This window comes from Peromyscus maniculatus, chromosome 3 (assembly GCF_049852395.1).
Source record: "Peromyscus maniculatus bairdii isolate BWxNUB_F1_BW_parent chromosome 3, HU_Pman_BW_mat_3.1, whole genome shotgun sequence".
In the NCBI taxonomy this organism is placed as follows: Eukaryota; Metazoa; Chordata; class Mammalia; order Rodentia; family Cricetidae; genus Peromyscus; species Peromyscus maniculatus.
Genome location: NC_134854.1, coordinates 147,658,359 through 147,672,133, shown reverse-complemented (window position 1 = coordinate 147,672,133; position 13,775 = coordinate 147,658,359). Strand labels below are relative to the sequence as shown.

The 13,775-nt window shown below is 52.0% G+C and overlaps 1 protein-coding gene across 1 annotated transcript in view; it reads left to right on the top strand.

Moving 5' to 3' along the window:
* Cd9 (CD9 molecule) overlaps positions 1-13,033 on the top strand; it is a 34,021-nt gene extending 20,988 nt beyond the window's left edge. The window contains exons 2-8 of the mRNA XM_042274143.2: positions 1,270-1,372; positions 9,158-9,255; positions 9,696-9,770; positions 10,638-10,736; positions 10,990-11,079; positions 11,831-11,914; positions 12,581-13,033. Coding sequence (XP_042130077.1) covers positions 1,270-1,372; positions 9,158-9,255; positions 9,696-9,770; positions 10,638-10,736; positions 10,990-11,079; positions 11,831-11,914; positions 12,581-12,646 — 615 coding nt within the window. The 3' untranslated portion in view covers positions 12,647-13,033. The remainder of the gene's footprint in view (positions 1-1,269; positions 1,373-9,157; positions 9,256-9,695; positions 9,771-10,637; positions 10,737-10,989; positions 11,080-11,830; positions 11,915-12,580) is intronic.
* The last annotated feature ends 742 nt before the right edge of the window (positions 13,034-13,775 follow it).

Here is a 13,775-nt window from a genome sequence, read left to right as displayed (position 1 = left end):
AGGATGGGAAGGGGGTGATGTCCACACCGCAGACTCTCACAGCTCCTACCTAGGGCAGAGAATCAAGATCCCCAAAAAGCAAGGTGGTGGTATTGGTATAAATAAGTACCTCTGTTAGGATGGGCAGATGAGCAAACTCAGGTCTGTCTCCCTCATCCAGCCGGCCACTACACTGGAGGACTGTGAGTCACTCCCCCAGCAGGCCCTGGTACCAGGGATGAGAGGTCAGCTGGTGCTGGGGAGTGAGGGGTGAAGAGGCTTGGCAAAAGGCCTCTCCACCAGCATCTGCTGCCACAATGCCAGGAACAGGGGTGGGCGGGCTGGGGAATAAAGGGCTGATGTGGGTAAGTGAGGAGTAGTCCTGATAGGTCATGTGCTGAGCATTTCACAGCTGCCCCTAACCCCCATGCATGTGTTTAGCATTGCTCAAGGTAAAAGTCACAAATCTGTGCTTGGCGTGGTAGTATACACCTGGTCTTCCATGAGGCTGAGGCAGGGCGATCGCTTGAGCCCAGAAGTTCAAGACTTGCCTGGACAATGCAGCATGACAATTAAAAATATCATTAAACATCCTATTAAGCACTCCAGATACTCACTCACCCTGCTTAGCACTTCCTCCCCCTACCTGAAGCTAAGCACTCAGTTTATGTTCATTGCTTTTTTTTCCTTTATCACTTCTATGACATCGATTTTTATATGCGTGCAGCTTAAACAGCATACCGGTATTTAACTATATAGAATCCTAGTTTATGAGTTCAGTGGCTCCTGCTTTTGTTAAACATTGTAAGATATGCTGTAGCTTGTAGCCATCGTGATGTATCTTCACGGCTGTATGGTATTCTGTACCCGCCTGCTGTATTACTTCTGGTAGGGTATTGTTTCGTTTTGTTTTGTTTTTCTTTTTTGGGGAGGCAGAGGGTTTGAAACAGGGTTTCTCTCTGTGTGTAACCCTTGTTGTCCTGGAACCCACTCTGTGGACCAGGCTGGCCTCTAACTCAGAGATCCACCTGCCTCTGCCTCTCTGAGTGCTGGGATTAAATGTGTGGCACCATCACCCTTGGTAGGGAATTGTTAATCCAAGTTTACTGATCATTTTGGCACAGGGGTTGATCACACACTTCCCATCGCCTTCTGCTACTGCCAGATGCTCTTGGAGGGCAGAAGGAAAGGATGGTGCCAGAGTCCTTTGCGAGTCTCTTCAGCGTGTGTTGGCTGTGTTATCCCAGGCAGTCAGGACTAATGCCTGTCAATGCATTGTGTGTCTTGCAGCTTGCCGGAATTGCGGTGCTTGCCATTGGACTATGGCTCCGATTCGACTCTCAGACCAAGAGCATCTTTGAGCAAGAGTCTAACCATTCCAGTTTCTACACAGGTGAGTTGGCACTTCAGCTCTGGAGACTCTGAGCTGACCTGGGGACTTGGGCCTGGGAGAGGCTGGCTGCGTGAGCCAGCCCCGTCCCTTTCAAGTGAGGAGGCTTTGTGAGGGTGTATAGCTGTGTCCGTGCGTCTGCGTCTGACTGATGTGGTTTCTCTCCTGGCCAGCTGGGTCTGTCATCTTGACCGTTCTCTGTGAAGTTGAATCTGGCAAGGCTGCTACCACACGCAGTGTGTCTCCAAACTAAGTCATGATCTTAAGTCAGAAACCTTTGTCCTACGTGGATCTGCAGAGCCCAGGAGAGAAGGGACTCCCCTCCCCGCCTCAGACTAGCTTCCTGGGTCTACAGTCAAGATGAAGATTAATGGGAGTAGAGGGGGGCCTGTGGTGGAGGAGCTTGCATGAGGCCCTGAGGAGGAGGTCAAAAGAGAAGCTAAGAGTCAAGTGATAGAAAGAAAATAAAGAGGCGAGGGATGGAGACAGAGAGACTATGGAAGGGAGAGAAAAGAAAAAGGAGGTTTATAGGAGAGACTCAAGAGGCCACCCCGCCCTTTGTGAAGACTGTTTTTGCCTTAGGGGAGGCTTTCCACTTCCAATATGGCTGGGATCACCGGAGCTGGAGGCAGCTTGGTCCTTCCTGCCTCCGTTCAGCCCCTTCCTCTGCCTCTGTAAGAGGAGATGGCCCTGAGCATCCTCATCCCATACAGTGGCCGGCTTGAGTAAACTCGGCCCTCGGCTCCCCTCCGCCTGGTCTGGAAGTAGGAAACCCCCTATTTTTAGAGTGACCCTGTCAGTCATCGGACCCAGCGTGAGTTGTCACTTCCTTTCCACCCACCAAAGTTATTTTTACAAAAGACAAGAAAGCCATCTGACATGGTTATCATCTCCCAGGCTGCAGGGACCAGGGCCTGAGGCTCCAGGCAGCCTCTCCCCACCCCAGCCCCCCATCCCCACCCCCGCCCTCCTCCAGGGCTCCAAGCAGCCCTCCCCCCCCCCTTACCCTCCTCCCTGGGGCCAGACATGGCCAGGTAGGGGAACAGGGAGGCCTCTAAGTCACAAAGCACCCGAACTCTCTGTCCAGATCTCCTAATTGCCTGCCTTTTATTGTTGTTCATTGGCAGTGGGGTGGGGAAGGGCTGGATGTGTTACCCTATTGTTAAAAAGAGAGTGGGAGAAGGAACGCCTGTGGTTTATGGTCTGGCCGTGTGTGTGTGTGTGTGTGTGTGTGTGTGTGTGTGTGTGTGTGTGTGTGTGTGTGTGTTTTAACTACAAGCAGAGTTTTTAGGGAGCAGGTTTCCATAGTGCCCGGACTTGTTTTAGCAACAGAGCTTTGAGTCAGGAATGCTACAGCCAGAGCAGGAGGGGGTGGGGTGTGGAGGGCCACACTACACAGAGGAGCGGGGAGCAGGATGCCGAGGGACCCTTCCTACTCCATGCCCTAGCACACAAGGGAGCTGTGAGATCACTCCCTGGGGATGGCAGGTTCCCGGGCAGGAGTGGGTACCTTTTCAGGCCCATCTCCTGGGCAAGGGCCCCACAGTCCCTGTGCGTCTTCTGAGAGTCCTGAGTCCTCAGCCTCCCATCCTTTTGACTGTTCCTGGTCACCTGCTCATTCTTCCACCACCCAGGACTCAGGCTAATTCTGTGTATTTTTAGATGTGGGAAGCGAAGTTCTCGCTGGTGGCTGGGTGACCTGGGAGGAAACCGCTCCCGAGTCTGAGCTCTTCCTGGTGTAGTTCCCTGGCTCCATCCCTGAAAGCTACAAGAAACAGGGTATGCCTCCCATCTCACAACCTAGAGAGCCCAGGCACTTGGGCAAGCTCTCATCCTTAGGTCATAAACCCCGCTCCTCCTGGGGTTCCCTGTGCTAGGTTGTGCGGGGAGCTCCCCTTGTAAGAAGTGACTATCGTACCCCCTTGTCAGGGACAGGGTAAGGCTTTCTGAGCCTTTTGAGTTCACACAAGTGGAGGCGAAGAGAAAAGCCTCTGCACCCGTGGCCCCGGTTAGCTGGAGACAGCGGTGGCGGCGCACGCCTTTAATCCCAGCACTCGGGAGGCAGAGGCAGGCGGATCTCTGTGAGTTCGAGGCCAGCCTGGGCTACCAAGTGAGTTCTAGGAAAGGCGCAAAGCTATACAGAGAAACCCTGTCTCAGAAAGAGAGAGAGAGAGAGAAAGAGAGAGAGAGAGAGAGAGAGAGAGAGAGAGAGAGAGAGAGAGGAAATCATGCAAGGAGGCAAGAGTGGTGACCACGTGAGTGGAGGCATGGGGCGCAGCTCTGGGAACCTCCTAGCATTCTAACCCTGCAGGTTATGATGGGGTCAAAGCGGTCTTCAGTGGTCCTCCCCAAAGAGACCGGAAGATGATTGAAAACACAGTCCTAACCGGGCAGTGGTGGCGCATGCCTTCAATCCCAGCACTCAGGAGGCAGAGGCGGGTGGATCTGAGTTTGAGGCCAACCTGGTCCACAGAGTGAGTTTCAGGACAGCCAGGGCTACACCGAGAAACCCTGTCGATAAACAAAACAAATAAACCAACAAAGCACGTCCCAAAAGACAGCAGTCCCCTGCTGGGGCCTGGCATCCACTGCCCCTCAGCTCTGTCAGTACGCAGCCCCTTTGCACTGGACCCTGTTCTTAGGGTGGTTTTTTGATTTGGGGGTAGGGGCTTTCTGGAGATTGAACCTGGGGCTTGCAGCATGCAGACTCTACCGTTGAATTGTAGCCCTAGCCCTCTTTTCCCTTAAAACTTTGAGACGGGGTCTCACAAAGTTGTTCACACAGCCCTTGAACCTACTTAGAGTGGCCTTGATATCTAATCTCCTGCCTTAGCCTCTGGAGTAGCTGGTATTAAAGGCCTGTGCCACCAACCCTTCTAAAAGTTAAGCTTTGAACACTTTATTCTGCTTCTGGGACAATGGGCTGTTTGTCAAAGCCACTAAAACATCAGGGAACCAAGTGGTGTGTAGGTCTGGGCCCTGCCTGCACGACCATTACATTTTGGGAAACTGAAATTGTTGTCCCCAGGCAAAGGGCCAAGGAGGCTTTGTCCTCTGTGTCCCCTTTCCCATTGGACTGTGAGATGAACCTTTTGTGTGGACCACAGTTCTCCCAGCACATGAAGTAGGGATGCCAGCTACACCCAGGCTCACATCATGTGGTGGCCAACCTTCCTCGCACGTGGGCACCCTCAGGCCAGCCTAACTATGCAACTGACTTTTCAGGAAACCTTCTCAGGTTTCGGGGGGGGGGGGGGAGACCACAGCTTGCACAGTCAAAAAAGCGTGTGTAATGAAGCAGAGACGCAGGACTTTAGAACGGCTGATAGCTTCCCATGAGCCTTCTCTCCAGTTCAGGCCCTGGTAGATTCATCCTGTCAGCAGGACCCTGTCCCAGGCTGACAAACATGTCAAACATGTCACAGAACTGCATTCTTTCTGGTCCCACACACCCACAGCTCTTCTTAATATGGTGTCTTTCTAGAACCATGGCCGGAGGCCATGAGTGTCCACCCCTCCTTGGGACATTGTGGATGTAAATGTCCTCGTAATGCTGGCCTCCCTGCTCTGGTCCATGATTGCCCACTGCCTCGTTTTCCCCCGCCTGAAGCCAGCATGGCGTGCATACCCACACCTCTCTGAGTTAGCGTGCTCGGCCACACGGAATAGGGATGAGGCTGTTCTGAGTGGAGAGGAACCGGCCATGGGAGGGAAGAAAGCAGTGAGCTGGGGGTGGGAGAGCGGACTGGGGCCAGTTATTTGGGGATAATGACTTTAAGCAAGTGTGGATAAGCCTGGAAGACTGGCTTTTCTTCCACACAAGTGGGCAAAGGGAAATGCTTATGAGGCGGATTTGAGGCCTTCAGGGGAGGCTGCTGTGTCCTCCCTAGCCTGAGCCAGGGCCCACTACACAGGTAAGACACAACACCCTAATTCCTGTGCAAAGGACACCAAGGAGGGGGGGGAGTACAATAAACAGCCCTTAAGCAAGTTAGCGCGGAGATCCTGGAGAAGGCCCTCTGACAAACAAATTTTTCCATGAGTCAGACAGAAAGCTAACATTCACTTGTTTTACAAAAGGGAACACTTTGTCATTTATCACTGCCAGCCCTTGCTAACAAGTGTGGGGTGTGGGGCTGTGAGCAGCTTTCCCGAAAGGAAGCAGTGGACAGTTCTTTTTTTTTTTTTTAAATAAAATAAAATAAGCCAAGTGCTGGGGTGGAGCTCCGAGGTGAGCGCTGGCCTGGCCTTCAGGAAGCCCTGAAGGCTTGAGCTCTGGCCCTGCAGAACCACGGTGAGGAGTGGACACAAGCCAAGGCTCACACTGGGTCCATGACTCACAAGGGTTGGGAGCCCTCGTTCCAGATGGGCCACTCTCTAGCTTAAAGGCTGCTTCAAGGGTTGCCGTCTTTTCTCCCGACTAGAGGAGGCCAGCAGACGCTCCAGAGCTGCAGCTGTAGGAGCAAGATTCAAAGCCAACAGACCCTTTCGTTTAAAATCTTTCCGGGGTGGATCTGTCATGTGAACCGAGAGGCCCGTTCAGGGAGCACTCTCTCTCTCTCTCTACATGAGAAATGCTGTCTCCTCTTCGAGTCACCGCTACCACAACTGCCCTGGCTTTTCCAGGGGGTCCAAGCTCCCGTACTGGGGTGTGGACTCAGAAAGGTGCATCTGTCTCTTTGCACTTGATTCTATTTCATGTGCTCACAAATCCTTTTGATCTCTTAATGCCACCCCCCATTTATTCAGCCCTTGCTCTGCAGCTCAAAGGAGTGACCTCATCCTTCATTGTCTTGCCCTGATGTGACAGTCAGAAATCAGGACTGGACGACTGCCTCACTCACTCGGTGGCATCCCTTTGGCAGCTGGCACCCCTCCCCAGGGGCCGCGCACGGGACTGCACTGCCTCCCAAGTTCAGGCCCCATTGCGTTTGACTGGCTAGGAAGATGACTTGAGGACAAGCTGCATCTGTCCCCTTGCTCGGTCTAGGCCAAGCATGCACAGAAACAATACCCATATTCATCCCCCATGGGGTTTGCCAGCAACCCCACGTGACTTCACGTCACGGCAGATGGGAGGGGGCGAGAGAGGCACAAATGGCCACTGTGTGTGCTCTGCTCTGTGCTGCCTCTGAGCATCAGCTGCAGGCCAGTCCCACAGTCTCCTGCTTGCAGAGTCCAGCCCTACGCCGGGTGCTGCAGATGGGGGCCAGTGAAGTCACTGTGGCATCTGCCCAAAGTTCTTGTCATGGAGCGTGCTCTGTGTTGTGAGAAAGCATCCTATCTCTCCCTCTCGTTTTCAGCCCCTATTTGAAGAAGTCTCTCGGGCTCCAGTGGGGGCATAGGGAGAGAGGATCAAGGACGTAAAAGTCACCACATGTTTTTGCAGTGGTTACCAAGTCCTTACATCATTGAGCTTAATAACCGCTGACCCTTCCTATGCACGTATGGACTACATCCTCACAGTTCCAGGAGCCAGCACTGTTGCCATACCCCTCTTGTGGTACTACAAGTGGAACCCAGTGCCTCACATACAGTAAACATGCCACCATCCCAAGTCCCAACCACCCCACTTCTTTTAAATTCACGGGTGGACACGTGGAGGCCAAAAGAGAAAGCCGGTGTCTTCCTCTGTGTTCATCGCCCTCAGATAGGGTCTCACTGAGCCTGGAACTCGCCTTTCCCCAACCCCAGCTACATAGCCCGTGCTGTCCTGGAACTCACTCTGTAGACCAAGCTGACCTGGAATGCAGAGATCTGTCTGCCTCTGCCTCCATGTACTGGGATTAAACGTGTGTTAGCCGGGCATGATGGTGCACACCTTTAGTCTCAGCACAGAGACAGAGGCAGGTGGATCTCTGTGAGTTCCAGGCCAATCTGGTCTACAGCGAGAGTTCCAGGACAGCCAGAGCCACATATGGAGATCATATCTCGAAAAAACAACCCCCCCCCCACACACACACAAAAGAATAATACTGTGCCAGCACACCTGACTGGTCCAGTACACCTTTAAACCCAATACTCAGGAGGCAGAAGCAAGTGGATCTCTATGAGTTCAAGGCCAGCCTGTTCTACATGGAGTCCCAGGCCAGCCAGAACTACATGAAGAGACTCTGTCTCAAAATAATATATATAATATGTATATATATATATGTGTGTGTGTGTGTGTGTGTGTGTGTGTGTGTGTGTGTAATTTTATAGAATAAATATAAAATAATTTTTTTCTGAATAAATTTCTCTGGGATTACAAAACTGGCCTTCAATGAAAACCAAGCATTCTGGGCTTTAGAGCTGAGGCTCTTGACATGTCACAGTAGCCCTCCCAAGGTTGGCTAGAACATGGGTAGCAAGATGGGAGGTATTGGGGCTGAAGAAGTGGCCCGGTGGGTAAAGAGTGCACACTGCTCTTCAGAGGACCCAAGTTCGATTCCCCGAACCTATGTTAGGTGACTTAACAACTGCCTGTAACTCTAGCTCAAGGACAACTGCATGTATGAGCACAGACACCGAGACACACACACACACACACACACACACACACACACACACACACACACACGTAACTTTAAAATACATTTTTAAAATTTGTGTATATGTATATGTTCTTCTTTAATTATGGGAGGCACTACAGCCTCTCTTGGCTTTCCCAGAGGACTTGGGACAGAGTGGGCTTCACAGGAGCAGTCCCTGCTCAGCAGCTATACGGTTCCTTGGGAGTGTCACGGTATGATGGACTCCATGGGCACAACCAGGATGAGCTGGAATAAATGCAGCCAGGGCTGTGGCTACATGTATACACCTCCACTGTGGTCCCAGATGCAGGGCTTTGCATCCTCTGCGTGTGGATGAGAGTTAAAGACTCGTTGCCCTCTCCTACCCCTTCTCCCCATTAGCCACTCACACTGAAGACTTAGGGGTGGCTACTCACGGTCCCCCAGCATGATAAATCCGTTCACCCTTAATCTAAATAACTTACTTCCAACCGTACCATTTCTTCTTGGCATGTAAGACTGGTGTGTGTGTGTGTGTGTGTGTGTGTGTGTGTGTGTGTGTGTGCGCGTGCGCGCGCACACGCGCGCGCAGTACGAGGTGGCCTGCAAAGGCCAAGAGAGGACATCAGATCCTGAGTGCTGAAGTTACAGGCATTTGTGACCTGCCCAACTTGAGTACTGGGGTCCGATCTCTGGTCCTTAAGCAACAAGTACTCTTAACCACTGAACCATCTCTCCAGCCCTAAGAAACACGTCTTAAGTAAAGGTCACTCGGCAGTTAGCAGCAGTGTTGAGGCTAAGACAAGGATCTTCTGATTTGATACCCACATACATGTCCTTTGCACTAGAACAAGAAACAGCATTTCCATCATGGACACTTGCCTATTATGTGCCTGGCAGCGTGCAGAAGGGATTTCTAAGGGGACTCATGTTCTCAAGTCCCAGGCAGTTAGCCCTAGTTTGAGGGGTCTGAGTTAATTAGCTCAAGTGGGAAGCTAACGGGAAGGAACATAGCTGACTGAACCAGAGTTGTGTCCTAAGTAGAATCTGAGGGTTCCTGTCCTTGGACCCCTTCTAGGGAAACAAAGGATAAGGTAGAGTATAGACATGACGGAGCAGAGTTCTGGGGAAGAGAGAGGAGAGAGGAACCAGGAACAGAGGTGGAGAGTGCTGTTTGGTTAAGAAAGGGGCCTCTTTCCCAGGAGTGGAGGCAATAAACATGGAGGCTCACCGAGGAAGAGGCCTGGGTCTCCAAATTGATGTTTCCAAACCTGTGTCCTTATCCCCCCCCCCCCAGGAGTGTACATCCTGATTGGAGCTGGGGCCCTCATGATGCTGGTGGGTTTCCTGGGCTGCTGTGGAGCTGTGCAAGAGTCCCAGTGCATGCTGGGATTGGTGAGTACTCTTCTCTACTCCCAGGAGCAAGTCAGTCTTCACCTTAATCCTCTTCCTTTCCCCAGATGTCACCAGACCCAGTGCAGAGGACAGGTAGAGGGGGTGGGGTGAAGAAGGCGCCCAGACAGCTGGGCTCTGCTCGGCCTCCCCTGTGTCCTCACTTCAGCCCCAGCAGCATCTGCCTGGCTTCCACCACCTTGCCCACGGCCCCAGGCAGTGGTGTTATACTGCTGCCAGGGTCCTAACTAACACCCTTCAAATACCAGCTGAGAGTGGGCCGAGCCCACATTTCCCCCCAGAGTGCCGAGGGACTCTCTGCTTTTCCTGTCACCCCCTCCCTGCCTGTTGATTTGGGCACCTACACGCTGCCCGTTCTCCACCCCTTTGGGCTTCTGACGGACTTGCTGGAACCTTCTCACCGCGGCCCATATGTCTTCTAGTTCTTCGGATTCCTCTTGGTGATATTCGCCATTGAGATAGCTGCAGCCGTCTGGGGCTACACCCACAAGGATGAGGTAAGAGTTTCCCAGAAGAACTCTTGGGTCCTGCAGGGATTGGAGTCTCGGAGCTGGGAAGGGGGCTGGTGAAGATGGAAGGGCCCAGGCTAGTCACTCGCTTGGGCTTTCCACAGAACACACCCCTTTGTCCAGTGTGGTCTCCACGTGGGAGCAGGACAGGCACTCCTCAGGGCTGGGGACGTGGAGCTTAGCCTGCCCTGTGTGGGTACCGCACAGTAAACATTCAAGAACTATTCATTTTGGAAGCCATTGTATAGATGCACCCATCTGTGTATCTGCCAATCACGGCTAAGCAGCTCTTCCCACCCCCTAGAAAGGCTGCTTAGAACAAGTACCTTGGGATTTAAAAGGTGAGGCTGGACAGAGGGGTCTCTTTTGGTTTGTAGAGAAGGGAATTTGGACCTTGAATAATACAGGGGTTTGGGGGGAAAATGGGAGTGGGGGACTGCTGGGCTGAGCACGCCTGAGCTTGAGGTTCTATGTGAGCTCTAAGGAATTCTAGGCCAGGCTGGCACAGACTAGTGCAGTATTTGAAGGCGGGGCACCTAACACTCCTCTGGTGACAGAGGAAAAGAACATGGACACTTGAGGCAGGATCCCTGTTTTCAAAACACCGTCCAACTGATAAAAGATTTTAAGGAAAGCTAGGGCCTGGGGATCCCCGGTACCACACCACCACCTCAGAAGAAACTTAGCCAAGCACCATGGTCAACTCCTGTCACCCGGGCGCGCGCTCTGGAGGCTGAAGCAGGGGTGACGCTGAGAGAGATGGCACAGGTGGCGGGTTAACTGAACACTGGAAGAGATCTGCGAAGACGTTTTCTAGAAACTCATCTCTACTACTGATTCGTTTGTCCCTCGCAGGTGATTAAGGAAGTCCAGGAATTTTACAAGGACACCTACCAAAAGCTGAAGACCAAGGATGAGCCCCAGCGGGAAACACTCAAAGCCATCCATATGGCAGTAGGTCAACCTCTGGAAACCACTGACCCTTCGGCTACACCCCTACAGAGCCACACCCTGGTGTTTCTGTACCGGGCTGGCATGCCTCTTTTAATTATCGCGTGCGCACACACCCCGCACCCCCCCCCCTCATCCTCACCCCTGCTTGCTTTCTTCAGTTGGACTGCTGTGGCATGCCTCTTTTAATTATCCCCACCCCCCACCCCCCACCCCCCCTCCCCCGCTCATCCTCACCCCTGCTTTCTCTCTTCAGCTGGACTGCTGTGGCATGCTGGGCGTCGTGGAACAGTTTATCTCAGACACCTGCCCCAAGAAGCAAGGTTTTGAAGCCATCCAGGTTAAGGTAAAGTTAGTGCAAACTTCCGGCACCCATCCCTACTGTTTAGGCAAATCCCTGCAAAGGCAAGGGTGAATTTAGTAACATTCTTCCCTGGGGCTTCTTTCCTCAAGAGGCAGCAAGACAAAGTCCAGATCAGAGATACAGCAAGGTCCTCCAGCACCTGGAATCCCTCAACTGCTACCCGAGTCCCAAGCCTTAAAGCAAGCATACTCTAGGGAGGGGAAGCCTGCTTCTAACGCTGTAGAAACAGGTCCTGGTGGGCCAGTCTTCCTTAATCCAGAAGCAGAATAATAGGTGATTCTCCAGCCATGTGGGAAGAGACCCCAGAGGGGGCTCTCTGAGTGGCGGAATACTCGCCTGGTGGGTGAAGCTCCAGGTTTCATCCCCAGTACCGCCAAGTAGAGAAAGAAGGGGGCGGGAGGCGGGGTGCCGAGAGAGTTGACTCCGTGGTAAAAGCATTTGGTGCTCTTCCGGAGGACCCAGGTTCCATCCCCAGCATTGCGTCTCAGAACCATCTGTAACTCCAGTCCAGGGGGATCCCGTGCCCACTTCTGAGCTCCACAGACACAGGAACAGACCTGGTGCACACACACACACACACACACACACACACACACACACACACACACACGCAGACGAAATACTCACCTGTAAAAGTAAAAGGAAGGAAAGAAAGACCTCAAGCCTCCCCCTGCTCTGAAGTCTTCTCAAAGTCAAAACTGTTTGTGACCTGTGTCTTGTGTGCCTCCCTCAGAGCTGCCCAGAAGCCATCAATGAGGTCTTCAACAGCAAGTTCCATATCATTGGAGCAGTGGGCATCGGCATTGCCGTGGTGATGGTAAGTGGGGGGGCGGGGTCCACGGGAGATTCGCTCTTCCTAAGCCCTGCCCAGGCACTGTCTGGAGTGCTGTGGGGTCGGCAGCTAATGCAGCCCTGGCTGTCCTGGCCAGGTGGGTGCTATCAGCGTTTCCTTTTTACTACTAAGAGGTAGGAGCTCTGAGACTGTGGCTCAGAGGTTGAGCACTTGGTTAAAGGGGCAAAGCCCTGGGTTGCATTCCCAGCACCGCAGAAAGGAAAGAGGGTGGCGTGTGTCCTCCTCTGCATATTGTGTTGGAGATGCTGAACTGAGCATTAGAGCTGAATGTTCAGCCGGGCGGTGGTGGTGCACGCCTTTAATCCCAGCACCTGGGAGGCAGAGGCAGGTGGATCTCTGTGAGTTTGAGGCCAGCTTGGGCTACCAAGTGAGTTCCAGGAAAGGCGCAAAGCTACACAGAGAAACCCTGTCTTGAAAAAAAATAAATTAAAAAAAAAGCTGAATGTTCTCTGAGGAAATGGTTCAGGCTGTGTAGCTCAGCGGCTGGCTGGTGGGGTCCAAGTCGGCTGTCCTTCCTGTTATCCTGCCTGCATCCCTCCCGCATCAGAGCCCTTCCTGGACCTCATTGCCCTGGTCTCTTGTCTTGGCCTGAGTGACGCTCTTCCCCTTTCACCCTTCCTGTCTTTGCAGATCTTCGGCATGATTTTCAGCATGATCCTGTGCTGTGCCATCCGCAGGAGCCGAGAAATGGTCTAGAGTCTGCCCCGACCCCGAGCAGGAACAACGGCCCCTCAACACTGTCGGGCTGTTGGGATTATTGCCACTAACAGTAGTGTTCATTACGCATTTCTAAACAAGTTATTCTGTGTTTGTCTTTTTAATGCTCTGTTCATCATTGACATTTGTAGTCGAGGGGATCTGGGGGTTCAATTTGATTTTTTTTTTTGGTTGTTTATTTTTGCTTGTTATGTTAAGCGAAAATCCTGCAATGAAAGGTACTATATTTGCCAGACTCTAGACAGAAGATATTGTACATAAAGAGAACTTTTTTGCCTTTAAATAGATAAAAGTATCTATCAGATTTAATCAGGTTGTAAGTTATATTGAAGACAATTTGATACATAATAAAAGATTATAACAATGTCTAGGACTGCTTGGGGTATTGCTTTCTTTAAATTCGTTTTTTGGAGCTTCTTAGTTTGGAGGTATTTTCAGCTTTTTTTTTTTTTTTCTTTTAATCTGTAGTCCTTGGTTGGGTGGTGGTGGCGCACACCTTTAATCCCAGAACTCAGGAGGCAGAGGCAGGTGGATCTCTGTGAGTTGGCGGCCAGCCTGGTCTACAGAGTGAGTTCCAGGACAGGCCCCAAAACTACACAGGGGAACCCTGTCTGGAAAAACCAAGTAAATCAATACGTGAAATGAAATCTCTAGTCCAGGCTGGGCAGGAATTCTCTCTGTAGCTCCGCCTGGCCTGGGGTTCCAGGAAGCCCCCATGCCTCCCATGTGCTGAGACTGTCCTTGTACAACACTGCATCCAGCTCTTCCAGCTGCATTGGATTCTAACGACACTAAACGAGAAGCAGATTGGAAGGTGGGTCTCGTTCTCGCCTACTAGTGAAGAAATTGAGGCCCGACAGATTGAGAGATTTTGATCTGATGTCACACAATTTTGGGATGAGTCTCCAACTCAGCAGTGGGTGGTGTCTTAGGGTCTCATGAGTCTGTTCTATACTCACTGTTTAGCCTCCAGCACTAAGCCCAGCCAGTGCTCAGTAGTCTTATCTACGAAGAGCTGTTGGTTGAAAGGCTGAGGAAGTACACATCCATCAGGATGTAGTCAAAGGAACAGAACCACTCTAAGATACTCCTATGTGTGGCTTCATCA